Source organism: Penicillium concentricum (genome assembly GCF_028827145.1).
Source record: "Penicillium concentricum strain IBT 3081 chromosome Unknown utg000002l_segment0_segment0, whole genome shotgun sequence".
Classification (NCBI taxonomy): Eukaryota; Fungi; Ascomycota; class Eurotiomycetes; order Eurotiales; family Aspergillaceae; genus Penicillium; species Penicillium concentricum.
The window spans coordinates 8,917,980-8,945,838 of record NW_026622755.1 but is presented as its reverse complement, the minus strand read 5'-3'; the positions used below and the strand labels follow the sequence as shown (position 1 = coordinate 8,945,838).

Sequence of the window (27,859 nt, the reverse complement as noted above, 5' to 3'; positions counted from 1 at the left end):
AGTAAATTGACATACTTTTGGTCTGATATACGAGATGGAAGGAACTCTGGCCAACATGCGACAAAAACAGAGATCCCACACTCAAGAAGAGTACAATTTCTTCTCGTGGCTGTGCAAGCCATGGACATTACCCTCGGTCTGTGCGCTTGCACTTCTCATCTCAAAGCGAACTGACCCCTTGTTTACCCCGTCACGCAGGGCATCAAGAGTCTGGACACCAATATCCTGGAGAGAATGCTGCACGCCCGCAACAAGGTAAGGGACAAACTTGGTAATTGAGCCACGATCAATAACGGAGCCCGCAACACCCTGCGCAACCTTGACCTTATCATTGTCAGAGAAGTACCGCGAAGCCCCGGCATTATTACCGCCGCCACTCTTAGTCTTGTCCTCCATGACGGCAATACTGCCCATACCACGGAAGGCCTTGACCAACTGTCCTTCACTGCTCACAAAGTACTCGCCAGGAGACTCAGTGGTTCCAGCAAGCAGGCTTCCCATCATAACTGCCGAAGCACCTAGCGCAAGTCCCTTCACGATGTGACCCAGGTTCTGGACACCACCGTCAGCAATGGTAGGGACACCAAACCGTGCGGCAAAGGCAGATACACTGCGCACGGCTGCAGCCTGAGGACGACCAGCGGCCATAACTTCTTGTGTGATACAGGCGGAGCCACTACCCATACCGATGCGTAGACTGTCCGCACCGGCAGCAATCAGTGCCGCGGCTTGCTCCCGGGTAACAATATTACCCGCGATAATATCAATGTCGGGGAATGTCTGTTTGATGTATTTGATCATAGCAATCTGGAACTTGCTGTTGCCTTGGGAACTGTCCACAACGACAATATCTAGACCGGCGTCGACGAGCTTCTGCAGACGGACCTTGTCTGCCTCGTGGGTGCTCACGGCCGCCGCGCAGAGCAGCTGTTTAGATGGAAGCTTTGATGCAAGAGGATAGTGAATGTTCTTCATCAAGTCACTTCGGGAGAGCAGGGAGACAAGGGACCCTTCTTTATCCACAATTGGCAGCTTGCCCTTCTTTGACTTCCGGAGGACTTCATTGGCTTCGGCAAGAGTGGTGCCTGCGGGTGCGGTGACTAGTTCTGTCGCCATAACAGCCGTGACTGGATCCTCGAGGGTTTTATGGAACTGGATGTCTCTGCTGGTGACGATACCAAGAAGCTTTGAATGGAGGGTTCCCTTTTCTGTGAATGAAACAAGGTAAGAATCACCAAACAAAAAGGAAACCAGAAAAATAAAGGAGAAATCCAACTAACCAGTCACCGGGAACCCGCCGAATCCCCATTTAGTCTTCAGTTCCTTTGCCTCTCCGACCGTCGTGCCCGGAGACAGAACAATGGGGTCCTGGATGAAGCCATTTTCAAAGCGTTTCACTTTCCTCACCATCTCAGCTTGCTCGTCTGGCGGGCAGTTATTGTGGATAACACCCAGACCGCCAAGAAGAGCCATATGGATGGCCATATTGTGTTCGGTGACGGTGTCCATGGGAGAAGAGAGAAGAGGGGCTTTGATAGTGAACCGCCGAGTTACTTTGGTATCCAAGGAAACGTCCGATGCCGGGAACGCTGCTTTGAGATTAGAAATGACGACCGATAAAATAAGTTTGATTGCCTTACTGATAGAACCGGGCAAAATGAGGAAGTCATTGTAGGTCAAGGCTCCATGATTATCCGAGTCGAGAAGAGTATCGACGTGGAGGCCATCTCTAGAAGGATACTCCTTGAGTATCTCCAAAGCCTTAGTGTAATCCTCGACTTTGACCATAATGCCGGTAAATATATTTAAAAAAGGCTAGTAGGGAATGGGAATGGGGATGATTCCCAAAGGAAGGCAGAGGGGCAGGGGGGTTGCGTCCTTTTATCAAGGCTCTAAAAGTGGCCCCCTGGGGCCGGTTTTTTTGTTTTGATAATCTGAACGCTGTAATGACCAATTCAATCCACATTGTTTCAATTGCTGCTCCATAATGGGCCTGTTCTAAGTTTCTAGCGTACAAGTTTACTATTGTCGCAAAAGTACAGGCCCAGAACTATAACACGCTAGCAGGGGGTAGAGAACTACCCAATCAATGTGGAACAATATGACTCGAAGGTATTTATAGAGTGTCGGTGTAGAGCTGGATGCGACGCTCGATTTTACAGAGCACTCCGTGTGGAGTACCTAAGAGGGAAAAACGTCGAGACAAGCCTTATCGGACTGAGGATCATCCTTCTCGGTCTATTGCCTTCTAGACTTCTAGAGTTTTAGTCGTAACTCTATATCGTATTTACTATTCGCCCAACGATAGACGAATGCCGGATATAGGGACTTAAGTCCACAAGAATAAGGCCCCAGAGTACCTGTAGGGTTCCACATCTCTACGGAGAGGATATAGGAGACATTTATGCGGGCCAGTTTGCGCGTTACGCCCGCACATCTGGCCCCGAAGTTTGAACGCTCAATCGGCCTAGATTTGGGGCCGATTGAGGGTTCTATACCAATCGGCTGATGTCTTTTTCTCCATTAAGTGGGTCATATATATTAGCTTTTGCTCCTCAATAACAATATTATATAGACGGGAGTAGCCCTTCGCCAGGAACAACATTTGCTATAATCTTGATTAGATCCTCGTCTACAAAGCATAAGGAATAGAGTGCATATATAGTACGCCAGAGCAGCTCAAAATAGGTTAATGGTCCCGCCTAGGGGTATTGTACCTATTAAATATCGTTGCCCTTCAAAATCTATCTATCTTACAGGTCCCAGAGCGTTATTCCCTCCGCTCCTACGACAATCACACAATAAGTCCACGGCCCACACTCGAATTCAAATGTACTTAATCATCACAGTCCTACGACGGTGTATAGCGCTCAATGATAAATGCCCGAATTTGATGCCTGGGTGCCTTATTTTAGACCGCTTTTAGGCCTCTCTATACAGTTAGTTACTGTAACCAACTCAGCATGGAATAACTTGACGCCGGTAACCCATAAAATGGAAGCCTTTCATCTCCATACAAATGGCAGTATCTCCATGTTTTTGGACGGTCGGCTAGTGTCAAAATTGAAGCCTTTGATCCCATAGAGATGGTAGTATCTCCATGTTTTTGACACTTGCCGACCGTCTAAAATATGGAGATATCGCGATTTGTATAGAGATAAAAGGCTTCATTTTCATTCCTACCTTAGGCTAGCGGAACCAGTGTACATTGCTTATTAAGGGATCTGTAATAGTAATTCACGTATTTTTATTTTTCTGCCAGGCCAAAACAAGGCACCAAGGCATCAAATTCAGGCATTTATCATTGAGCGCTATAACTAACTACACCGTCGTACTACTATTATTACACTTTCGGAAATTACGCTCATGGTAACAATAAAGCTGAATTGGTACCGGCCTCTGAGTTTCAATTTATGAACGCAACACATAAAAACACGTATAACTGGTAATCCTGCCGCGATCCACTTCATTTACAGAACCCAAAGATGTTGAATCAATGGAACTGAATGAAAGCTATGACTTTGCCTCAATCCTAATTCACAAGCTCCCACTCTTCACCAGAATACTTGACTTTGTAAGCCAGGTGTGGGTGGTCGCTGTTGTTACCATCTCCATCATTCCAATTAACCCCAAGGTCCCCATTGTAAAAGCTACCGAAAGCGAACCTGAAGGGAGTTGAAGTAACCGAAACCGAAGTGTTGAAGACACCAACGGGGTGGGTTCCACGTGAGTTCAGTGCAGCCAGTTGGATATCGTCTTTTCTTTCAAGAACTCGACGATCATTTGCCGGCGAAGGCTTTGCTGAGTCGTCTCGATTGATTTGAAACTTGGTTGCTTTTCTGGTATCAAGAACAAGCTTGTGGTCTGGCTCTTGAAGGAACCAGTACAAATGGGGTGTCGACTTGGTGCGGATATAATAGGAACCACCTGACACATACTCCACATTGGATGTTGCGTCATTGGGAATGATCGGCATGGCGCCAGTAGCATGATTGTTGTCGTATCCGCTGATTCGGGCAACCATGGTAGTCGACATGAGGTCCTTGGCATTTGAATCAATGAAATAAAAGGGCCGAGATTCCGGCGTATCCTTGGGGAACGTCCAGAACTGAGGACTGTATCTCACGATAGTGTCGAACGGATTGACAGTTCCAGCAGCTGTAGTCGTGATGCACCGGTTGTAGAATTCGTCTGCATACTGTCTGTTGGGGAAGACGAGAATTTCTCGACCACTGTATTGGTCTCCAGTCCAATTAAGGTAAACCTGATAGACCATCTGGCAATGAAGGACGGTAAAGTAAGTATGTGTCTTTTTCTGGAAGGGGATGTTGTTCACCTTGGAGTATGTCAATGAATTTGGACTTCCTTATTACTTTATGACACTTTGAGGGAAGAAATGGCAATGGACTGAAATAATGTATTAGATTACTCGGGAAACAGCCATTTTATAGATGACTCCTCTCCCGGAGATGCAAGAAGATTGCGGAGATATACACTTCATGCAAGACGCATCACCATACAATGCGTGATTCATGCGTCTGTAGATACATACGGAGTAATCCGTACGCGATAATTTATGATGTATGATGTGTGAACACGAGCTCAATAATTGCCAAGCTAAGCAGAAACACTTACATATCTAGCTAGCTGTTTCAACTTAATCAACCGCGCCTCTCTGCATGATGTTGCCTTGACAGCCAGCCACTGCCCTCAGTGTGATAACCCCGCAATACATTTGTTTGGAATCATGAGAAGGCAAATACTACAAAAATCAAGAAGTTTAACACATAGTGAATATGGATTTGGGTCAATCTTGGAGGAACCTGAGAAAGTTTGAACAGACGCTTCTTTACCTTGATCACAAATACATATACTATTTGGTAAGTGATACGCAAGTCGTACAATCCCCCTGAGGCCCAACGGTAAGGTGGAGCTGAAAGGTGATTGACATACGCGAGTTTGCCTAAAAGCGATGGGGTCATGCAGGGATCTTGCACTAGTCCAGTGACAATCTGATATCAGTGTTTGTGGCGTCATGTCATTTAGTTTGTGCATAATTATGGAGTACTCCGTAACGAGATTGAGATTAATACATTGAATATCAATTTACTAGAGAGCTTGGGGTTGACCGCTTGTACTGGCCACTCCCATACGTAAGTTATAATCCAAAGTGCCATGATCACGGCTGGTTTGAGCTAGATACGCCTAAGCGAATTCGAGTAAAAATGGAAGCAAAATTGTCGAAGGAAACAGCCACCAGGGCTTGGCCTTGAGAGCGCAGTTGCATGGTGGTAGAATGTAGCAGCTAATGTGTGGGAGCCTGTCATGTACGTCGCACATGATTTAACTATCCACTTCTTTTACCACCTTACTCTCTCCTGTACATAGACCTATAGGCTTACCCAGCGTCTCACATGGCTCTCGTTTCTCATTGAAGGCGAATTTTCGAGTGGAATTCTTAATACTTATATAAATTTCCGATCCCTAAATCCTCTATAGTCTACTATCAAACATCAGATATGGCGCCTCTAGGCCCCATACAAGAATCATGGTTTTTGCTGTGGTCTAGTGGTAAAATAAGCTGCACTCTCCCCTTTATCTACCTTTCTATACATCTATTATACTATATATTGTATTCTTTCATCTTTTTTATACTTTACGACCAATTCTTCCTGTTCTTGTAACTATAAAGCTAGCAAAGAAATACTTAAAAATGACATCCACAATAATACCTTAGATGTCTTGAACGACAAAAATACGACAGAATTACTGAAAACACAACCCAAAAGTCCACTCGAAGGACTACCAACCGAATACTTGAAAAGGTACTAACAAAGGGTCGAAATTGACTATAGGAAAGTCTGAGCACTGGCGGTAATAGACTGCTGTATATTGTAGTCTGGCCCCCCGGGGCCCTCTGGCCTCGGTTGTACATATCCTACTAAGTTTTCACTAATCATAGATAATCCCGTCGGGCTGGTGCTATAGCTTCTGAAGCCTGCCATGACCATATGTTGGCAAGAAGCTCAGCTCCACATATCTATTAACTAGATAGAAGACAGTGACGCACTTCCACCAAGAAGCGAGAGAAGAAAGATTTCGTTCATTACTAACATTATGCGTGTCAAACGAGATGTGCTAATCATGCAGTATTAATGGGTTTGTCGGTGAGGGCTGGAGAGATGTGCTTATGTGGTCCCGTTTTATTCAAGGTCTCCATCCCTAACCGATTTCTTGGGTTGTCTCTTGACTAAGTGTTTACTGTACATTTGTCATGGCTAGTTCTTGGTGAAAGTCCTTGTAGTTTGCATGGGCAAGCTGACGGCAACTCTTCCGCTTCAGATATATGGTGTGGTTCTGGTTCTTTCCGTGCTTAGTAGCTCTTTGGAAGAAATAATGTCTCAGGTAAATTAATAACATACTTGAAGCCGCACCTTAATCGCTAATGGATATAAAGGGCTGATGATACCACCGTCATTATTGCAGCCGAGTTAGGACTCTCAATCTTTGTTTTGTTTAGTACTAGGCAAACAAGCCTGCTTGGTCGATCAATGTGAGATAGGATCCATATCGACAAGCCATGATTCCATCAACATCCTTCGTGGACTTTGACAAACATATGAATGAATACACTGCTACTGCGTATACTACTGCGTATTTCTGCTACTGCAGAGCTGTGACCGGGGTGAGCCTTAACTTGCAATGTGATATCAATTTGGAGTAAGTGGACCCATACTAGTCCCAAAATATCATTCCCACGCCGGGTACCTCGGCGAGCGAAAAATGATTCTTATCTATTTAGGGCTAACCTAATTCATTTACGTGAATGCCTTTACAACTCTTGGTTTCGGCCGAAGACCACATCCCGCGTAAATTTATTGGACGGGCCAATGGACTTTAAGCAGATCAAGAACGAAAAATAACTCTTATATTAAAGCGTGCTTCATATACTGGATTCACGGAATATAAAATCATTGGGCAGATGATCTGCAGTGCCTCTATGTTGCAGAGAGGCAGTGCGTACAACATAGTGGCTTGCTAGGAATAAAGGTAACAACCGGAGTTCCTAAGCATTGTGAATCTAGGTGATGTGCAAGTCCAGCGATGTAATCTCAACTATATGACATCTCGAGGGAAGTGCAGTGGCTAGCTAGGAACAAAGTAACAGCTGAAGGCCGACACACTACGAATCTAAGATGCAAGTCCAGCAGTGTGAATTGAGCCACGTCGTACATGATACCACAAAGGAAGTGCAATGACGAGCTGGGAACAAGGTAACAGCCTAAGTGCCAGCCTAGTGCGAATCTAGGCGATGTGCACGTACAGTAATGTGGAATATATGAGATCATCGTTTACAAGTAAAGTATATAAGGTGTTTAATCACAGCTATCGTTTTAGATTTTAGATCACTTGATCATTGAGATTAGCTTCATATTCTATAATGGTCCTCCCAACAGAATCCAATCTCCAGCTCTTATCGACTTCCCTATTTCAATCGGACGAATATGAAGCCCCAGGCTATAAAACCCTGGAATGCTCTTACTACCGCGCTAGAGTAATAGGTAGACATCATGGTGAGTGATATAGCATGAAGTCACTAGATGGAAATTAATATGATTATAGGACTGACCATTGACGACATCCTCTCTCACAACCTCAAGTTCTGGCAATCACATATGGATGCAATAATCATCCGGGATATCGTGGCTCACCTTTTTGCAATTCAATATAATCTGGTTGCTGGCACGATTGCCCCTTATGCTACGAAGAGGCCGGACCTGCGACCGGTGATGGAGAAAAATTTTGAACTTTGATGTCTCGAACGCATCCAGCAATACCATTTTAGGGAACTGGCTCACTCATCATCTTACAGTGCTTGCTTTATGCTCAATGAGATTAACCATGGCTGTGGTGCAAAGAACCTTGAAACCACTGCGATGTTACAGTCCGATGGCAGTTTCATTCTCCACAGTCCCACGCCCAGAGCAGCAAAGTAGGCAGAACAACAACGTGCGTGAGAGGGAAAAGCAAACATAATCCTTCCAACTCCAACTAAAGATGTTCATATTGCTTGCTCCCATCGCCTGTGGACGAACTCTCGACCACTCCATAACTTCGTTCAACCAAGTTTGCCTCCCACCAACGGCTATGTTAGGCATTCCCAAAAAGCCCGCCAACATGCGATCGCAATTTCTGATCGCAATCAACCGTCTAGGATCTGGAACACTGGCTTTAAGCTTGTCAACGATACCCGCTCTTAAATGCACCGCGCTCATAGTGGGCAGGTACAGCCTCCGTCGAATGGTTTGTGATACTTAAGGATCTCCGAAGCCGATCATCTCCTTCCGTACTCAGCAGCTGCCCATCTTGCATGCCCTGGCAGAGTGCGCAGTTATGGAACCGTTTGCGAACTGGATCACAGCTCAATTCAGTGATACTTCACTTGACTTTTCCGTGAGACATGCGTTCGCAGTTATCTTCAAGGGCGCCGTCATGCAATACACCCAGAAGAGCTTTGGAGATATCCTTGAGAGTTGTGGCACTCAGGGCGTGTTTGTTCATAATCAGCTGGCGGAAATCGAGGTTAGTTGATTGAGAACAACCGAAAGATCACCCATGACGAAATACTAACAGCCCTTTGTAGGCTCCCAATCGATGTAACGGTATCCCAGAAGGAGAAATTCTAGTTCTTTGCATTTGTGAGGTCCCCAGAACTTCAGCATGTACATATTACACGACTTACACATTCTAGGCCTGGCCACTGAAATCCTTCTTGACCGATACCAGATCCCCAAAGCCACCAAGCCAGAATCCATAATAGCAAAGCACGAGGAAGGATATATTTCAGAGATGCTGAAGCTCCAGGGGAGTATTCACGAAGGACACAGAAGCGAGGCGTACAACAATCGCATACTCCCTCATTGCCGGCCCATAATCCTAGCAATCGGCCAGGTGATCACAAAAAGAACAGAGGCTTATGTAATACTCCAGGGAGACCAATTGGTATACCTCGACAGCATATTAGGCATCTATACATATAAGAGATATTGACAGGTCAAACACAGAATGTCTCGGCCGAATCGGTACCGAATTAGGACCGAAGTGAGATTTTGCTTATTCCAATCCCAAGCGTCCCAAGGTAGTTATGTATTAGCACAATTGCTGGCCTTTGAATGGCCATACTGCTTCCCACTTTGTTCACTTGTGAATTTAGAATTCATGCCTACATTCTTCCAACCGTACTTTGTAGTACTCATAGCTACTGTGGTTCAGCCATCCCATCCTCGTTATACACCGTGATCGAGGAAATCCTCTATTACAACTCTACTGGCCCACTTTTCCTCGTCTTCCTTTTGCTTTTTCTTGCCCTCCTCGGTAAAAGAAAGCGAACATGGTAGGGATGATCCAACATGAGTTGTCCATTCTTCCTGTAGTCTTATGAGCATGCCTTGAACAATTGGTTCACCGTCACCGAAAACAGAGTCCGAAAGCCCCGTGATTTGGCCAGCAAGTGAATATTTGAACTGCAATGCGGCTGCAATCTCAGGGCATTGCTGGATCATCTCGATATCATAAAGCTTATAGAGAGACTGGGCAGCACAAAGCTTCTTCGCCCCGAGCTGTTCTTCCGCGCTGAGCTCATCAAAATTCTCAGGTAGTCTGATTGATTGCAGTCCCTTGGGGATGGGCCCATCGAATTCAATCAGGGCAGGATGGCGGACTTGAAGAAATAGAGGCGACAGGTTCACGGCCTGCCAATCAATTATAGAAAGAATCCCTGTTGGCTGATCCGGGTCCACGAAGATATTATCCCCGTGTAAGTCGGGGTGCCATAAAGCAGCCTTGGATACTTCTTTGTCTTTCGGTGATTAAAACCTAGCCACCTCCCGTAAATTTCACAGTGTATCTTGCTTGCGTTGAGCGGCGGGCTGGTATTGACCAGGCCCATAACAAAGGCCTTGTTGACGTGGGAAATGTGTAAAAGTTTGCAGACAAGCAAGTTCGTGGTGGGCTCGAGCAAAAGCTTAATCCTCAACGGATGCCCCTATCAGAAAGAAATCCGTTAGAACGGTCTGCCAACGAGCCAAGAAAGACACTTACAGGGCCCTCGGTGACCTGCATCGACGGAATTTCTGCCATCATCGAAAAAAGTTCGATTCGTGGTGGGACCAACCGCAGAATCTAAACCAGCATTGCTCCTTTTAGCTCCGAGGTCAATCAACTGATTTGACTGGACATTTGGCAAGTCCTTCGCATAATATGGGCTTCCATGCATAGGAAACTGAGGGGATACAAGTGCTTTCTCAAAGTCAACGAGTTGTTGAAAAATCCCAAGTTTGTCAGGACCCAGTATATCATCCCATAGCTTGCTAAGTTCCACCCCTTGGCTCTTCTCCATTATGATATACTCGGCTCCAATCTTTCGGTAGAGTGGTTCCAAGCGTACATCACCGGAATGGGAATATTGAGTACATTCCGAACCTAAGAATGGGGTTAGATCATATAGCTTAGCAACATGAAGCCAAGCAACCCTCACATAGTCCATCGTCACACCTCGCTAGCGGTGGTAAAGTATTGAGGTCCAGCATTAGAATTTGGGAGCTTTGCAATCACCTCCTTCCCATCGTTCATCGTAAGAAGCAAGACCTTGTTAAAGTTGCCCTCTGGGAGCTTCTGCACTTCGACGCAGGAGATAGATCCTGTCGCCTGTGTCGCGATCTTGACGGGTTTTGCCAGATTGAACTTCATATAGCGGCGAGAAAGCTGTTCTTTCTCAGTCCAAAGCCATCGTCCCGATGTGTAGCGATAAAGGCTATCCTTATCACAGTCTGTTGTGGAGATTCCTTGTATGGTAGGGGCATGCGACCGGGGCGGAACAGAAGTCGAATATGTGTGGGTCTGGAACGAGGCCCACCGTTGGAGCCTGGCTATAGCAAACGATGGAATGGATGATAAAAAGGGTTTAACTTCGTAAGGGTGTAAGTAAGACCTGGCTTAGGAGGTGCGTGCGTACATTTTGTCGAAGCGAAGTACCCACGCGTCGCGTTCAGAATGTGCATATCCTCATCTTCCATATCACATACATCACAGCGCAGCAGGACTTTGACTGTTTTCATTTCATCCCTTTCTTCAGCATCCCTTTTCCAACCTCGTTCGAATTTGGAACTGGATTATCAATCCCTCTTGGAATATCCGAACATCCCACATGTTAGATTTAGAAACGGTATAATATAGGCCGAAGGCATGTTTATTTACTGATGCCTGAGGTGTCGAGGATTAGAACACCATATTGGTTTTGTCTTCCTCTTTCTATGTTGTAATATCGACAGCAATAGCAATAGCAGATTTTGGTCTAGCGCACTGATACACACTGTGGACAAGGTAGTCTCTGCATCGTATGAGTACTTTGTACCTCAGTGGAGAGATGATGTCATTTTGGCGCTCTACTATTTTAGCGTATGTCTACGCTTATACCATGCACAAGATTTATGAGTGATGATCAGTGAAGATCCAATGCTTGAGCTCGAGGTCTGTGGTTTATGTCCGAAGATCTCCCGGCTAGCCGCACAAATATTGCTTATGCTTCATATGTAGAAGTACAAAGTACATACCTGTTTTCATGTCAATTTCACCCCATATTTCACCCCATACTTCTCCTCATACCCCTCGTATACCTCTCCGCAATATTCTTATATGCGTAGTTAAGAGTGTATATTGTACAATATAGGGCCAAAGGCGACATTCCCACGTGCAGGATTTCGTCAGCCAAGAACGCCCAGAAAGTGCCCAGAAAGTGCCCAGAGATATTCTTGGCTCTCTTGAATTCATGGCAACTAGAACAATCTTAGAAGATTCTACGCCATATACCCAAATCTGACATACAAATGGGCGCCAATAGAATATAATGCTCTGACGTCAAGTGTCTAGTGGGGAATGCCAAGAATGGAAGCGATAGCAGATCATAAAAGGCATTTCATTTTTTTCTTTTTGGACAGGTTCGTATAGAGCGTTAAGAAGACTATGAAGTGTTTAAATATCGAGATTATTACAACTATCTAAACTATTTGAATATACAGTAGCATATCTCTTTAAATTGTACAACTTTTATCATTTTATGTCACGAACTATCGCGTTGTGCGCCACGGCCGCCACCACACCCCTAATCTGAGTGCAATGTAGATCCACTATAAATCCACTATAAATCCGGTTTCAGCCCGTGGTGGTGTCCGAGGTAAGAAAAAAAGTCTGCGCATAGCTATTACTACTCCGTACATATAACATCTGGAGAAGGTCCACAAAAATAAAATTCTTCCTCTCACGCTCTTTGCTCCATCCCCCGCATACAAGGATGTCGCCCCAAGAGCAAGACGAAGGTCTAGCTGTTCACAGAGAGAGTAGACCGTCTCTCAATGGTATCGACAGTGAACCTAGCACCCCTGTCGATATCTCTGCCGAGCTTGAAAAAAAGATAGCGAAGAGAGCAAAGAGAGCGAACGCTCTGACGGAAAGCGTGAACTCAAGGAAGGAGATTGCTACGAGATCCTAGGATACTGCTGGCCACGATGGAAGAAATGGACCTATCTCTGCGCGGTCGCCTGCGTGCAGGTTTCTATGAACTTCAATACCTCGGTATACCCTGCTGCTGTCAAGAATCTTTCCGAGGCTTTCCACATTAGTGAGCAACATGCTCGTACAGGCCAAATGGCTTACCTGGTTACTTATTCTATTGGTTGTGAGCTATGGGCTCCATGGTCCGAGGAATTCGGTCGCTGGCCTATCCTCCAGCTCTCCATGTTCCTGATCAACATCTGGCAACTCCCTGCAGCCCTTGCCCCCAACTGGGGCAGTCTTGTTGTAGCTCGTGCATTGGTTAGTTTCTCCCGCAAGCTAGCACCTTGACAATTTCATAAACTAACATAAAATAGGGTGGTCTCTCTACTGCTGGTGGTAGTGTCACACTCGGTCTCATTGCTGATATCTACGAGCCCGAGACGCAACAATTCCCTCTCGCATTCATCGTTCTGTCATCTTGTCTCGGTACCAGTATTGGTGGTGTGATTGGAGGACCAATTGCGCGATGTAAGCCAACCACTCTTCTCATCCTATACCGGTTTAAGCATTTTCTAACACCTTTGATATTTAGTCCTTGACTGGCAGTGGTTCTTCTGGATTCAACTCATCTTCGGAGGTGTCACCCAGCTCATCATCTTCTTCATGCCCGAGAGTCGTGCGACTATTATCATGGACAAGGAGGCCAAGCGCCGCCGCACGACCGGAGAGGACCCGAACATCTACGGACCCAACGAGCTCAAGTCTCCCCGTATCTCCCTCAAGGAAGCCGGCAAGATTTGGGCGCGTCCATTCTACATGCTTCTGCGCGAGCCCATCGTCCTGTGCTTGTCTCTTCTGTCCGGTTTCTCCGATGCTCTGATCTTCACCTTCCTGGAGAGCTTCGCCATTGTCTACAAAGAAGGATGGGGCTTCGGCACTCTCGCACAAGCGTGGGCAGTTATTCCCATCAATGCTGCCTACTTCATTGCCTACTTCAGTTACTTCCCGTGGTTCCTTCGGGACCAAAAGCTCCGACTCAGACATGGCGATGCCGCCATCCCACCCGAGCGTCGTCTCAAGTGGCTGCTTTTCCTCGCCCCGCTCGAACCTATCGGTCTCTTCGGTTTCGCCTGGACATCTTTTGGTGACTCGAAGAACGTCCACTGGATCGGATCCATGATTTTCTCCGGCTGTGTCGGTATCGCCAACTTTGCCATTTACCTGTCTTCCGTTGATTACATGGTCGCTTCCTATGGCGTCTACTCCGCTTCTGCGACTGGTGGTAACGCCTTCGCGCGTGATCTGCTCGCTGGTATCTCGGCCATGTACGCCACGCCCATGTACACAAATATTGGAGACAAGTGGCATGTTGAGTATGCAACCACCATCCTGGCTTGTCTTTCCTGTCTGGTTGTGACTCCCATCTATGTGTTCTACTGGAAGGGACCTCAACTTCGCGCGAAGAGTAAGTTCGCCTCTACTCTTGCTGCCGACAGAGAGCAGAACCATGGCCGCCGTGTCAGCAAGATCAGCATCGAGCCTTGATCTGGTAACATGCAGATTCACTATTAGAAGCATGTGAAACCGTGTATATTTTCATGTTATGTATATATGACTCGTCATGTCTAGATCGAGGATTTTGATGCCCTTGGTACTGACCACGGCATGACTGCTATATAATCTTGGGATTGGACTTTGTTCCATATCTCATTGCAAGTTAGATGAGATAGACTAAAATCCAAAAATTTAAAACTTATTTCAATATTCATTATCGCTACAAAGTATATTGATTTCATGTTCATATGAGAGATATTGACATGTGACAGGTGCAATGATCAACAAACGTTGAGGCTACCTGCAGATCGGGTGGGGAGTATATGATGGATACAGCAAAGATGTGCACTATTCTACATCCACGCACTTCCTCCATATAACACCATCTTTTTTTGTATCCCCTTTCTCGTGCAGCCAACCTCCCTAACCACACCACCGACAAAAATGATCACAAGCACAATTGAAATAGCCGCGCCGCCTTCCAAAGTGCGCGAGATTGTATGTACCAGCCCTAGCCCCTAGTTCTTGGCGAAATAAGCTGACCAGCTATCCCTCCCCTAGCTACTCAATTTCTCAGCATACCCGGAATGGCATACGGAATGGCTCAAGGGTATCGAGCTCAAGGACACTACCAAGACCCCGCAACAACTTTCCTCGGGAGACAAAATCGAAGTTAACATCGAGAACTTCAAGTTCGTTGCTGAAGTCAAGGTGAGAATAACATAACGTCTTCCCCTAATACAAAATAAGAAAAGTAAGCTGAATACTATCAATGCTAAAGGAGAACACTGAGAGCTTGTTTTCTTGGCAAGGCCCGCCCGTGTTTACCATTGCTGGATTGCATAAATTCCATATCGAACTGGCCAATGATGGTGCTTCGACTGTTTTCACGCAGTCTGAGGATCTCAAGGGTCTCCTTGCGTTCATTATGAGTCCTTCCCTGCTTGGGAAGAAGATGCGTGCCCATTTCGATATCTTCCACAGGGACCTTAAGGCCCGCGCTGAACTGGCGTGATTTGGGGGCTGGATTTGTTGGACACGCACAACTTGCTGTTTTGTGCACGCACTTTTGGTTGTTACGGCCAATAGTCATGTTGATTAAAATTGGATTTCATATAAATTCCACGCTACTGCTGTATGGCGAAACCGATACCGAGAAGTCTGATAGTACCGATTGATCCGTGCAATTGAAGACAGTATCCCAATAGGATCGAAACAGATCTTCACTCTGCGGTTTCTCCAACCATAAGACGGCTTTGATGTGGACCAGCGTGTCACTAAAGTTGTCCAGTTGTAGCGAAGCAGCTACATCTTGTGCCCTATTCATGAACCACCGGTGATGAGCTGTGCCAGCTGAAGCTACCAATCCGACCGCAGTAAACCAGACATCCAGTGAATCATACACACAAGGTGTTGACGCGAGATGCTCGAGGTGCTCCATAAATCGAATGACAATCGTATTCAATATGACTGCATGCGAGTAATATGTTGGCCCCTGAGCGATGAACATGTAAAGTATTATTGCGCACCGGATGGATTCCGTCATCGGTGAGAGTGGAGGTATTGTTGTGCCTGGGGCGGAGAGTAGGAGTCGGTGTATGACAAAACAGGTAAGGTCGTGAAGTTGTGTGGCTGGGAAAGGTATATTGCACGCTCGCTGGAAGATGTTGCGTAAACGATTGAAAACATTGCTAACGGCATAGTCCACTTCGATGGTGCTGAGATCAAATAGCTGATCGTCATGCGTAATCGAGTCAAACTGCCATTCCGGGATGGGAGGGATGCCATCTCCAATCCCGAAGTCATTTTGAGTCTCAAATTGAGGATGACCCATGATGACCATCGATACCCTTTGGGATATGTGAGCATCGGCCCTCTGAGTCCTAAAGGGGTTTGACTTACCAACTGATCATTCTCGCGGTGAGCGGGCTTGTCTGCCTTACTGCATTGATGCCACCTCTCATATCGACCAGCTTTTTCAATCCCTTAACATGCATTTCGCCAACTTTTATATTCCCTTTGCCGAACTAAGAGTCATATATGATCAGCGGTTGGTTCAAATTATAAAATAGTAGGAAAAGAGGGTGCTTGTGGTAGTATCTCACCTCGATAGTTGCCAAGGTGATGACTGAGTTCATAGTCCCATCTTGAACAGCTAGTGACATATATTCAACCTTGCGTCGTAGTAACGCCACCGAGTCTGCCATGAGAATTTCGGAGGTCTGAAAGCCTTTCTGGGCCAACAACTCTTCGTCAAGACATGCTGTCTGCAGAGAGACATGAAATAGTGCAGGATCCCCTAGGGCAAGTGGCCACCAAGAGATCAAAAACGGATTTGAAGTCGCATTAAGATCAAGAGGATAGTATTGGAAGGCGATTTTGTGAAGGACTAAATGGGTAAGCCAAGGTTTCATCGGCAATGCTTCATTGAAGGGCTACATACAGCTGTAGATCAGACGTTGAACGTGTTCCCGAGGAAGTCTAGTCTGTGGATACGAATCAAAAGGATCAAGGGACCCGAATCTGTAGTTAGTTAAAGTGCCGGATCCACTTAGGGGGTTTGTTGATTCCCGATTCTGCCATCCGGGAGTTGCCGGCCCCGTCGAAGGTTCGTTCGCATAGGCGCACTCGACTTGACGCTTGATGCAGCGGGAACAGCGCGGTGTGCGGAGATCGCAGCTGGACTTTGATTTGGCACATGCCGCACAGGACCGGCGGAGAGATTGGCGCATTTTGAAAGAATATTGCTGGGCATCAAATGTGTTTCTAGGAATAGCTCAAGCTGGAACCCCACACCGCTTTTGAGATCACGATGTGAATCGAAGAGTTAAAACGTCGCAAACGTAAGTGAAAGAAGGTCGGCTTATTGAACCCGGGCAATTGTTCCGTTATATGTGGACCTCAGGATAATGCCCCGAGCCCAAATCAAAAGAGGACTAGTCCCCGCCTTACCCCTGCTTGGCATCGGAGTCTAGTCCTAATTGGGTAACATATATAATCCGAGCATATCTGGGCTGTATATCATGCCATTACTAACAAAACCTTTCCTATGTATCTTCTGCCTTTTTCAAAGCAGTTTTTCAACTTGCCCCTACCATCTACCATCATGGACACCAACATGGCGTTTGAGATGGCCAACATCTCTATCGCTCAGAATGAGCTGCCACAGATATGGCCTTCCAACTATCCCCAGTTTCAAAGCTACCTACTGGCCTCCTTGATGGGCTTCTCAATCTGGCAGTACGCAGTGACTTTTTTTATTGCCGTATTAGTCTATGATCAAGGTAAGCAGGGCCTTCAAGACCACAAGAATCCACTAATGCCATCTCTAGTGATGTATATCATACGAAAAGGCTCTATAGCAGGGCCTCCACTCAAGATTCCACTCATGGGGCCATTTATACAAGCCCTCCACCCGAAGTTTGAAGGGTATCTTGCACAGTGGGCAAGTGGACCTCTCAGCTGTGTATCTGTCTTCCACAAGTGAGTGCTCATATATATTGTCCTCACGTCTATTGTAGTCTGGTCGGACTCTACCAAACTCATCACACTGTTCAAACTGACGTGATTTACTAAAGATTCGTCGTTCTAGCCTCCGACAGAGACATAGCCCACAAAGTGTTCAAGTCGCCCACATACGCCGAGCCATGTATAGTACCGATCGCAAAGGATATCCTAGGTCACAAAGCATGGGTCTTCCTTCAGGGTAAACACCACACTGAATACCGCAGGGGATTGACTCCCCTATTCACCAACAAGGCCATGGCTACTTACCTACCGGTACAAGAGAAGGTGTTGGCCGATTATTTTGCCAAGTTTGTCGCTACCAGCAAGGCGAATCGGGGACAGCCAAAAGAATTCATGACCATGTTTCGCGAGATCAACTGTGCACTTTCATGTCGCACGTTTTTCGGTGATTATATCTCCCAAGCCGCGGTTAAGAAGATTGCAGACGACTTCTATCTTGCTACAGCTGCCCTCGAGTTAGTCAACGTGCCTCTGTCGATATACATTCCGTTCACCAAGCCTTGGCTCGGGAAGCGGACAGCTGACGCTGTCCATGTCGAATTTTCAAAATGTGCAGCTGCATGCAAAGCAAACATGGCGACTGGCGCAACACCAACGTGCATTGTAGACCATTGGGTACTCCACATGATGGAATCCAAGCGATACCACAAAAGAGTTGCGGCAGGGGAGATAGATGTTGAGAAGCCATCGAACATGATCCGCGAGTTTACGAATGAGGAAATCGGAGAGACATTATTCACATTCCTCTTTGCTTCTCAGGATGCGTCGAGCAGTGCCACAACTTGGCTATTCCAAATTCTCGCCCAGCGGCCCGACGTGCTCGATAAACTGCGCGCGGAAAATCTGGCTGCTCGCGGTGGTGATAAGAACAAGTCTTTCGATCTTCCCATGCTCGAGTCGCTCACCTACACCAATGCAGTGATCAAGGAGCTCCTACGCCATCGCCCACCAGTTATTATGGTCCCATATCTCGCGACGAAGAACTTCCCTGTTACACCAAACTACACCGTCCCCAAGGGCTCCATGATCATCCCATCCTGTTATCCAGCTTTACATGATCCGAATGTTTACCCTAATCCCGATCACTTCGATCCCGAGCGTTGGATCTCCGGGGACGCCGAGTCCAAGACTAAGAATTGGCTGGTATTCGGTGCGGGAGCACACGATTGCCTCGCAAGAAAATATGTACCGCTGTCTATGGCTGGTATGATTGGGAAAGCGGCGCTGGAACTTGACTGGAAGCATCATGCCACAGAGAGGTCAGAGGAGATTCGAGTTTTTGCTACATTATTTCCAATGGTTAGTTACAATGTTAACATCGTTCGCTCGTACCCTCTACTAATTTTTGACACAGGATGGGTGCCCATTGGTGTTTACGGAACGTTCATAGAGCCGTTTTTAGTACTCGGAATAGAGTTGAGTTCCTGCATGGACTCTTTCACAGTGAATGATATCCTCTATGGTGGCGGTTGTAGGACTTCCGACTTGTACGGTCGGGTTTATCACGTTGGTATATTTATCTCTCAGTGTGTAGTACAAATACATATCTCGCATGCTTTCAAAACGCGCAGAAGTTTCACAATCATCGGGTTGACTCGTCATGGCTTCCCTTCCTTCGAAATCATGCGATTGATCTTTTTAACAAGTTCCTGAGTTCCGTAAGGTTTATAGATGATGTCGTCCATTCCAGCACCCATCATTTCCTGTTGTTGTTCCTCTCTGACATTCGCTGTGACTCCCAGAATTGGTACATGTCCTCCGCTTTCCTTTTCAATATCACGGATTGCTTTCGTGGCACAGTTGCCATCCATCACAGGCATCTGCTGGTCCATGAGAATGCAGTCGAATGGGTCATTTTGATTCGCATCCACAGCTTCTTTCCCGTTGCTCGCTTCCGATATATCATACCCCAGTGTATTCAACTTGCGCGATATGATTCGCCTGTTGATAATGTTATCTTCAACCAAGAGAATACGCTGACCGTCGCCGGTTAGTTTCTCCTGATCGCGATGTGATGGATTCCGATCCGCCCGTTTGATCTCATCGCTCTTGACCTCGCGGGCTATACCGTGGGTGCGCATTGTGTGACTATCCTTCGGGGCATCTGGGTCTGCCTCAAAGACCCTATCTTCAGGGGGGTTTCCGGGATCTGGGGCTCTTCCGTCGATTGATCGACACCGCGCATTGTATTTCCCAGTGACTGGATATCAACACAGAGCTTATCGATTGCTGAAATGCTAGGGCTGTCATCCCTTTCGCCAGCGTCGTTGGTTGTTCTGCGGACTTTGAAAAAGAACCCGAAGGTACTTCCGTGAGATTCCTTCGAGCTCACGCCAATTTCACCCCCATGGAGGTGGCAGAGCTTCCTACACACGTTGAGTCCAAGACCAGAGCCACCGTAGATGCTCTCGGTCTTGGGAGTTGCTTGATTGAAACGCTCGAAGAGCCGTTTCTGGGCTTCCTCGGTGACCCCAATACCAGAGTCCTTGACGGCGACCATGATATATGCAATTTCGCCACGTCCCCATTCGGGGTTGTCAGTCGCGTCTTGGCGGAGCCCTGATACACCTGAATCGAAGAAGACAATATTTGGCGGGTACGAAGGTGGACGCTCGAGCGAAGCACCGACCGTGACTCGGATCGATCGTCGACTCTCCGATTCGGCGGTGAATTTGATAGCATTTGAGAGTATGTTGACGAGAACCTGGCCCATCCGATCTAAATCTGCCATGACCCAATCAATGCCGCATTCGGCATAGGAAACATCGGCCTTGTATTCAAACTGTATCCTCTGCTTTCGGAGCTCGGGTCGGAATATCGCCATCGGAATGGTGAGATGTCGCTGTGGTTGGACCCTTCGTGGCGACAGCGGCAGCATCGATGCGTCAAGCTTTGAAAAGGTGAGAACATCATTCACAATTTTCTTTTGATGCCTGACGCAGAGACTGATTGTCTCGGTCGCCTCGGTGATGTCCATGACCGAGATTTCCTCCGGCTTCTTGTTATAGATTGCTTCTTGAATATCCTCCGTGCAATGTACTATCGCAGATAGAGGATTGCGAATTTCGTGACTGATCATATCGATGAATCGCTCTTGTTGCTTCTTTCGTTCCTGTGCCTCTTCCGCAGCCTGCTTCTGTACGAGCTCTGCCCTTTTCTCCGGTGTGATATCTGCGATTGTACATATGAACACCCCGCCTTCGCCTAGCCCAAAGCATTGTACATCTTTATCATCCAACCGATCTAATGTCATGACACACCAAATCGAGTCCGGGTCGCGGGTGTGGTATTCGAGACGTAGCGGTTGTTTGGAGGTTGCGACCTCCCGATACCCAGCGGACACTCGGTCGTAGTCGTCTGGATGGACCGAGCTTAACCAGCAATCGGAGAAGTTGACGCTGGGGTATGGGACGAGTTCCCGGAAGCGGCGATTCACGGAGACTAGTTCATATCGGTGGGTGAGGATGGCGACGCCGTTCGGTAGGATGTCGGCCAGCTGCTGTGCTGAGACATTTTGTTTGAAAGTGAAGGGCATCTATTTCCTCGGACGCCGCGCTTCTTCCAAATCAATGGAGAAGACGCCAGACGCGGATAGAAAGTGTTTGATGACTTATGTGTTACCCGCAAGAGTTCGGGCGCGCATGGCAGATGAGGCTGAGCGGCGATCGTCAGTGTGTAAATTGCCCAACTTGACAGCCAATATATGTTAGCTTATATATCAAAAGTCAATGAAGACATTGGCAAAAGGATATGACGATATAAAATACTGTACGTCATTGTGGGTTACCCCCTTCGATCTACTTCCAATCTGAGGGGGAAGTATTCTCCAGAACATTGTGATTGGCAAAGACCCTGGAATGATGTCCACTGGGGTGGTGACCTTGGATGCTTGGCTTTTCGGACCTGACGTCATTCGGTTCATAAGTGTTCAACTTCACTTAACCGAGTTAGGGCCTCGGATATCAAAATGCTTTCACCAGCTCTATGGTAGTTCTTTTTCTCTCTCATTTGAGCTAATCCATAATGGCTTTCACTCTTCTGCTCGAAAGACTTGGGGTTGGAACGAAGTATGAATAGTTGCTAGAAGTAATACAGTATTGTAACAACCATAGCAACGGCCAAGGTATCTATTTGTGGCCTGGGAAAGATATATTCTTCTCTGACGGTAGTCCCTCTAATTAGCTGGACTGCAAGGCATCTCATGATTACTACAACATACGAAGCACCAACTTTCAGAACCGGACTGACGCCTTGTAGTTATGCAAAAGCATAGACAGTATAATATCGCAACCCGCTGATAGCGAATGATGTATAGAAAAAAAGGGTAAAATGTGCCTGCTTTTAAAGCATCTTGCAGTGGTGATATGTGTATCCTACGTACTGTAGTAAGTGTTATATGCCAAGCAGCAAGGACTGCAAATTTTATAACATGGTATTTTTGTGTCATGGAATTTAGTTTTGGCAGATGGTCATTACCAATCTCGTCAATGTGCTGTTGGTCAGAGCTTTTGCTTGACTGGCGATCAGCTTGGCAAAGCAGGGGAGAGCGTTCTTATTGCTCATGTTTGGCTTGGCAAAAGTGATCCGATGGTTAGAGGGGTGGTAGGGCATATGTCGTAATTTATCAATTTGATAAGTTTAGTAATAAGGGGAAATCTTTTATCAACAGCGTAATAAGATGAGTGGGGACTGGAAGCTGTTCCTTCATTGGAGATCTGTAAGGAGTACGAAGTGCGGAATACGCAAACTGCTAAATGGACAATTATTATGGGGATACTTGAAATGTTCGACGTAGCAGACCGGTCCCCCACTTGGGGAGAATTAGAGGTCTAGAAGATGGCCTGTGAGTGGTGAACGTGGGATGAGATGTTGGGGAGAGTAAAAAATCAGAATGTGGCGAATCAAATTTTGAACATAACGAATGTAGAAATATCTCATATCCTATAAAGCAAAGGTAGAACCACCACTGCGTTTTATATGGCTCCTTTATCCGAGCCCATATAGCTTTAATGAATACTAAGCCCTAGACATATCAACCTTTGAAATTCGTGCGAGTCCGGGATGCCGTGGGTCCTAGCGCTCGGCCCGATAACGTTTGCCGCTAATTTATTTTGAAGATTTCAAGTTGATAGCCAGTTTCAAGACGCAATTGATGCGTTGGCTCTACAGAATGTGCGCAATAGGGCCACGCATCACATGTATTGCGTTAGCAGAGCCACAGTTGAATCATAATAATCCTATACGATCTCGCATGTGCGAATGACAGGGCCAGTGATTCCTCCTCTCCACTCCTCGTGGGTTCCTCGTGGGTCTTCACCTCAAAGAGGTAACCCGAAAGAACATGCCCCAGTCCACGATCTTGCTCGAAAAGGTAATCCGAAAGGCTTCACTCCACTTTTTAAACTGGATCGATTGAAGAGTTTGATTTTTTCTTCTCTATAGTAAATCCTATATTAGTATGAGAGTAGGTGCCAGTGCTGCCCTGTCCATCAGTTTCCATCTTTATTCTATTGTCACAATCACAATGGGCATTTTTGACTATTTCAGTCCATCACGTAACCATCAGGCACATGGTGATGATGAAACACCTACTATGGAAACCCCAAAAGTAATCGAGCCTACTATTATCTCCAGTCCGGAGTCATCGGGCGCTGTTACACCTGCACACATGCTCCCTTCCCCGGCTGGCAGTGAGGATCCTCTTATCTTTGAGAAGATCCCCCATCAGTTTGGCCGCCTGGGTTCTTGGAAAGGGTCCTTGATTCTACTCGTCACCTCTGGCTCTCAGTTTCTCGATAATGTCTTCATGACAAGCGCCAACATTGCCCTGTCGTCAATTCAGCAGGATTTCGACGTGTCTAGTACTGATTTGCAGTGGATGATTTCTGCGTATACTTTGTCGTTCGGTGGCTTTCTATTGTTAGCCGGTGCTTTATCTGATCGGTATGACACTTCCTCTCATTGTCTCTACACTTGACACAGTGCTAACCTGCACAGCTACGGACGAAAGAAGATTCTCTGTCTGGGTCTTGCCTGGCTTTCTGTGTGGACCCTAGCGATTGGGTTTGGGCAGTCGTTTATTCAACTTACGGTGTTCCGTGGCATTCAAGGAATTGGAGCTGCAATGACTGTGCCATCTGCTATTGGAATCATCAGCTCCTACTTCAGTGGTGTTGATCGCACCCGTGCACTGTCAATCTATGGAGCCTCGGGAACCCTGGGATTCTGTACTGGTCTCATCTTTGGTGGTTTCTTGACCTCTTCGCTGGGCTGGAGATACATCTTCTATCTAATTGTCATCATCACTGGGTCCTTGGGGATTCTGGGCTTTATCGTCCTCCCAAGCGATGTTCCTTCTGAAAAGAAGCACGAAAGAATGGATTACATTGGTGCAGTGATGTCTACATCTGGCCTGATCCTGCTCCAATTCGTCCTGTCCAGTGGTGGAACATACGGCTGGGATCAGCCGTTTATTATTGTGCTGCTGATCTTGGCGGTTAGTCTTCTCGTTGGATTCGCAATTTTTGAGAAATACGTCAGCAACCCTATCATGCCACTTTCCCTGTGGAAGATTCGCAATTTCGCCGGTCTCTGGGTTATTGGTTTCAGTAAGTTGCCTGATTCCCGAAGTTGTGCCTCGGGCAATGCTAATTAAAATAGCTGGCTATGGCACCTACCAAAACGTTATCTACTATATCGTCCTTATGGCACAGGAAGTGGACAAGCTTTCTGCTGGCGATACAGCCCTTCGCTTCTTGCCTATGGGAGCGATTGGCTTCATTGTTTCTCTTGGAACAGGCAAACTTCTCGAATTCATGAATGGAAAGCACCTCCTCATTGCTGGACTGGTTCTGGCTGTGGTCGCCCCCATCTCGAGTGCTTTGACTTCCAATCCTGAAGCAGGCTTGTGTGTATCACCATTTCCTATCGAAAGCCCCCATACTAATTGTCACAGTTGGCTCAATGTTCTCCCCACATCCCTTATCAGTATCTCATCCGTGTCTTTCATATTCGTCACCACGAGCACTGTGGTACTCACAAGTGTACCGGTCGAAGTCAAGAGTCTTGCTGGCGGAATGGTAAGCTTTTCCTTTTCTCTCTTTCAACTTTTATATGCTAACATCCTCAACTAGCTCAACACTGCATTCCAAATTGGCTCTGGTGTTGCATTGGCTATCTCAGCGGCTGTTACCGATGCTGTCGACATCCAGCAAGGACACAGCCTCGCGGAGCAATACGCTACTGGCCTCTGGTGTTCTGTCGGTCTAGCCGGGCTTGGGCTGATCATCGGCCTGTTTGCGGTTAGGCACAAAGGCATCGGACCAAAAGATAGACTGGGTGCCGGCCCAGTTGCTATCTAATCCTGTGTTATGTATGACTTGTTTTCGGATTTTCTCTTATAGATCGATGATATATAGACCAGTTTTATTTTTTGTTTTCTCTGCGACTTTCATCTTTAAGCAAGCACATGTGATGTATTTAGCGTTGGTTATCATGACGGGGAAATAAGGTGGATTTAGAAACCGCGTTTGTTCACGATATCAACAGGATCGCACACTAGATAGCTCTCGGCAAGATTGCTTCCAAGGTTACTCTACCCCCGCTTTAGGTTGGAGGGTAGAAAGTACCGCACAAATTACCGTCACAATAGAAGCTATATATTATTGCAGTTCAATTTCGACCTTCCTTGCTAGCAGTAAGACCATCACCGCCATGGATGAAATCGTGGAGCAAACCAAACACGAGGAAACAGAGACCAGCACGACTAATGACCCTCTGAACACATCTCAATCTGCTATCAGCGACCGTAGGAAGGTCCTCATCATTGGTGCTAGTAAGCCTTCCTCATTTTCCCAACCTGCATTGCAATGTCGGACACCCTCGCTAATAATTAGCCCTAAATCGATATAACGCATTGCCATTGACTGGTTTGGATGCGCCCAGCAAGGCAGTGGGTGGCGGAGAGGGAGGCCCTGTTTGGCTTGACGACATGATGATTGTGTTCGACAAAAAACAATATTCCTGGGAATTTCCGTTCCTGGTCTGCAAGAAAGACTTGGTATTAAATATTAAAAAATCAGTAAGTCATTGGTGATTGAAAAACGGACAGTATCGGAACAGAAAGTCTTCATCGGGAAGTGACAGCGGTTGATGATGAAGTTCAAGATGTCTGGTTGGAAGGTGTCCTGACCTCGTAAGCTGCTGCATGTGATATCGATGGGTAGTCACAAGTGTGCTATTTCAGGCCTTATAGATCAGGCAACGAACACCCGTGGACCCACAACATCACGTGTATGCCAGATCCGCGTTTGGACGAACTCCGCGATGCGTCCATAGCAAGCTGTTCCCGGCACTCAAGGAATGTAAAGAAAAATATTTATCACAATGATTTTCCTATCACAGCTCGGGAGGGTTGACTTGGAGTTTAATCTTTCTAAGGTGGTATGAATGACTCGATTCTCATCAATCTTCATTATTGTTAACGCTGCTCATCATGATCGCCAAGAAAAGACTCCTTCAGATAGCCACGGCGGCTCTTACTGCTTATGTCCTCTGCACAGTGCTTGCCAAAAACCTCGGAGATAAACCATGGTCCCTCTCGTTTCCCGAACTCTCTCGGAAATACATGAGCGATAGTGCCTTTGAACATATCAAGAACCGCACTCTTGGGGTAAGACCCTGCCTACCATCTTATAGAATTGACTGCTGACTGGATATCAATCTATAGTTTCAGCATGTCTACGCCATCAGTATGAAAGAGCGGACCGACAAGCGTGATTTCCTCACACTAGCAGCCTCGGTATCGGGGTTCAATGTCGAATGGCTCGATGGAGTGCGACCCGATGATCTAGCTCCTAAGGCTATGCCTGATGTATGCTTTTCAGCTCAATAAACCCCAAGCTATTTTCTCATGCTTTAGTAGGGACTGGACCCCTCACTCGTGAAACCCACTGTTGTGGCATGTTGGCGTGCGCACATGAATGCATTGGTCAAGTACGGTCACCCCCTCATTCTCATTTTCTAGAGGCTATTCTGACGTATGGATTTGAAAAACAACAGTGTGATCAGCAATGACTATTCGACTGCTTTGATTTTGGAAGATGACGCAGACTGGGACGTGAGCCTGAAGTCCCAGCTGGGGGAATTTGCGCGCGGGCTACACACTTTGAAAGGAACGAAACACGTATCCAAGGAAGCTCCTTATGGAACAGATTGGGATCTCCTTTGGATCGGCGGATGTGCCTCGGGCCCAAACGCCAACGAAACAAGCTTCTACGCTATCCCGATGGACCCCACAGTTTCAAGGGTCCACCACCGAGCCACCTGGGGCGGACCCACCGAAAGTTGGAAGCAACAACATCCAGAATTGGCCGAAGATTCGACACGATTTATCTACCGAGCTGAAATGGGCTGCTGTATGTTTGGCTACGCAGTTACGACCAGGGGCGCTAGGAACATTCTTTCCGCGCTTTCTATCGATCGTTTGGATCAGGCGGTAGACAACGCCCTGAGTGACTTATGCGCGGGTGTCAAAGGGCGTCACAAGATTGAATGCTGGGCTCCATTTCCTAACTTGATTGGTACATATAGAAAGGCCGGTTCGGCTTCCCGGGATTCGGATATCGAGAAGAACGACGTGGGTGAATTCCACGAAGAGCAGGCCTGGAATATGGTATACAGTACCAGGCGTAATATACAGCAATTGGTTGCTAGTGAGGAAATTGTTTACTCGCAATGGAAGGATGAAGATGTACCATGGTCGAGTAAAGCAATTAATCACAGGGAGTTTGTTTATCCTGATGGATATCTTGTCAATTAAGCAAAACTCGGGTTTTCAGGTGCTAGTTAGTTTTATGAAATATTTATAGACCTCGAGGTCCTACCTTTGGTATTTTCTAGTACTAATTGCTAAATCTGGATGATGAGAGGGTTGGATCAAAGTGCATCTTGGCTCTTGGCTTCCAAAATTATTTCACATCTCCTTGCTCCCCAAAGGGATTGCAACAAAAGGGGGTTTCGATTTGTCAAAACAAATGAGAGGCTACGGTACCATGTAGATAAATTGTAACCCAATCACACAGTATCATTCCATAGGGAATTCCTGATCCCTTGGCATTTATATCCAGCCAAATCGGTGATTAAGTTTCGGGCTTATATGCTCTATTTTATAGCTTAGTCTACGCTAACTCCACATTGTAGTCCCTTAGGGTCGGCCCGAGCGGGC

At 46.6% G+C, this 27,859-nt stretch overlaps 12 protein-coding genes across 12 annotated transcripts; 7 read left to right on the top strand and 5 right to left on the bottom strand.

Annotated features, from left to right (window-relative positions):
- Positions 1-81: 81 nt before the first annotated feature.
- On the bottom strand, positions 82-1,788 carry N7517_007116 (uncharacterized protein; the record flags this gene model as incomplete). Its single annotated transcript, XM_056724846.1, has 3 exons — positions 82-1,208; positions 1,281-1,589; positions 1,641-1,788. The coding sequence occupies 3 exons, from the start codon at positions 1,786-1,788 to the stop codon at positions 82-84; spliced, it is 1,584 nt and encodes a 527-aa protein (XP_056581096.1).
- Positions 1,789-3,532: 1,744 nt separating this feature from the next.
- N7517_007115 (uncharacterized protein) lies at positions 3,533-4,276 on the bottom strand (the record flags this gene model as incomplete). The annotated part of the gene is made up of 1 exon (XM_056724845.1): positions 3,533-4,276. One exon carries the CDS (start codon positions 4,274-4,276, stop codon positions 3,533-3,535), a length of 744 nt encoding a protein of 247 aa, XP_056581095.1.
- A 3,165-nt stretch (positions 4,277-7,441) lies between these two features.
- N7517_007114 (uncharacterized protein) lies at positions 7,442-7,997 on the top strand (the record flags this gene model as incomplete). Its single annotated transcript, XM_056724844.1, has 3 exons — positions 7,442-7,574; positions 7,624-7,787; positions 7,833-7,997. The coding sequence occupies 3 exons, from the start codon at positions 7,442-7,444 to the stop codon at positions 7,995-7,997; spliced, it is 462 nt and encodes a 153-aa protein (XP_056581094.1).
- A 61-nt stretch (positions 7,998-8,058) lies between these two features.
- On the top strand, positions 8,059-9,095 carry N7517_007113 (Acyl-CoA dehydrogenase/oxidase; the record flags this gene model as incomplete). Its single annotated transcript, XM_056724843.1, has 5 exons — positions 8,059-8,277; positions 8,332-8,583; positions 8,645-8,699; positions 8,753-8,952; positions 9,066-9,095. 5 exons carry the CDS (start codon positions 8,059-8,061, stop codon positions 9,093-9,095), a joined length of 756 nt encoding a protein of 251 aa, XP_056581093.1.
- A 192-nt stretch (positions 9,096-9,287) lies between these two features.
- N7517_007112 (Aminoglycoside phosphotransferase) lies at positions 9,288-10,749 on the bottom strand (the record flags this gene model as incomplete). Its single annotated transcript, XM_056724842.1, has 4 exons — positions 9,288-9,859; positions 10,102-10,420; positions 10,474-10,482; positions 10,555-10,749. 4 exons carry the CDS (start codon positions 10,747-10,749, stop codon positions 9,288-9,290), a joined length of 1,095 nt encoding a protein of 364 aa, XP_056581092.1.
- A 1,600-nt stretch (positions 10,750-12,349) lies between these two features.
- On the top strand, positions 12,350-14,097 carry N7517_007111 (Major facilitator superfamily domain general substrate transporter; the record flags this gene model as incomplete). The annotated part of the gene is made up of 4 exons (XM_056724841.1): positions 12,350-12,422; positions 12,470-12,870; positions 12,927-13,080; positions 13,145-14,097. 4 exons carry the CDS (start codon positions 12,350-12,352, stop codon positions 14,095-14,097), a joined length of 1,581 nt encoding a protein of 526 aa, XP_056581091.1.
- Positions 14,098-14,550: 453 nt separating this feature from the next.
- On the top strand, positions 14,551-15,121 carry N7517_007110 (SRPBCC domain-containing protein; the record flags this gene model as incomplete). The annotated part of the gene is made up of 3 exons (XM_056724840.1): positions 14,551-14,604; positions 14,668-14,817; positions 14,888-15,121. The coding sequence occupies 3 exons, from the start codon at positions 14,551-14,553 to the stop codon at positions 15,119-15,121; spliced, it is 438 nt and encodes a 145-aa protein (XP_056581090.1).
- Positions 15,122-15,217: 96 nt separating this feature from the next.
- Positions 15,218-16,838, bottom strand: N7517_007109 (Zn(II)2Cys6 transcription factor; the record flags this gene model as incomplete). Its single annotated transcript, XM_056724839.1, has 4 exons — positions 15,218-15,956; positions 16,009-16,133; positions 16,212-16,495; positions 16,550-16,838. 4 exons carry the CDS (start codon positions 16,836-16,838, stop codon positions 15,218-15,220), a joined length of 1,437 nt encoding a protein of 478 aa, XP_056581089.1.
- Positions 16,839-17,212: 374 nt separating this feature from the next.
- N7517_007108 (Cytochrome P450) lies at positions 17,213-19,024 on the top strand (the record flags this gene model as incomplete). Its single annotated transcript, XM_056724838.1, has 4 exons — positions 17,213-17,390; positions 17,439-17,589; positions 17,685-18,933; positions 18,989-19,024. 4 exons carry the CDS (start codon positions 17,213-17,215, stop codon positions 19,022-19,024), a joined length of 1,614 nt encoding a protein of 537 aa, XP_056581088.1.
- A 208-nt stretch (positions 19,025-19,232) lies between these two features.
- N7517_007107 (PAS domain-containing hybrid sensor histidine kinase/response regulator) lies at positions 19,233-21,169 on the bottom strand (the record flags this gene model as incomplete). Its single annotated transcript, XM_056724837.1, has 2 exons — positions 19,233-19,762; positions 19,813-21,169. The coding sequence occupies 2 exons, from the start codon at positions 21,167-21,169 to the stop codon at positions 19,233-19,235; spliced, it is 1,887 nt and encodes a 628-aa protein (XP_056581087.1).
- A 1,989-nt stretch (positions 21,170-23,158) lies between these two features.
- Positions 23,159-24,995, top strand: N7517_007106 (MFS transporter; the record flags this gene model as incomplete). The annotated part of the gene is made up of 5 exons (XM_056724836.1): positions 23,159-23,577; positions 23,632-24,242; positions 24,295-24,541; positions 24,590-24,713; positions 24,768-24,995. The coding sequence occupies 5 exons, from the start codon at positions 23,159-23,161 to the stop codon at positions 24,993-24,995; spliced, it is 1,629 nt and encodes a 542-aa protein (XP_056581086.1).
- A 1,133-nt stretch (positions 24,996-26,128) lies between these two features.
- N7517_007105 (putative LPS glycosyltransferase) lies at positions 26,129-27,454 on the top strand (the record flags this gene model as incomplete). The annotated part of the gene is made up of 4 exons (XM_056724835.1): positions 26,129-26,305; positions 26,363-26,506; positions 26,558-26,628; positions 26,695-27,454. The coding sequence occupies 4 exons, from the start codon at positions 26,129-26,131 to the stop codon at positions 27,452-27,454; spliced, it is 1,152 nt and encodes a 383-aa protein (XP_056581085.1).
- Positions 27,455-27,859: the final 405 nt, after the last annotated feature.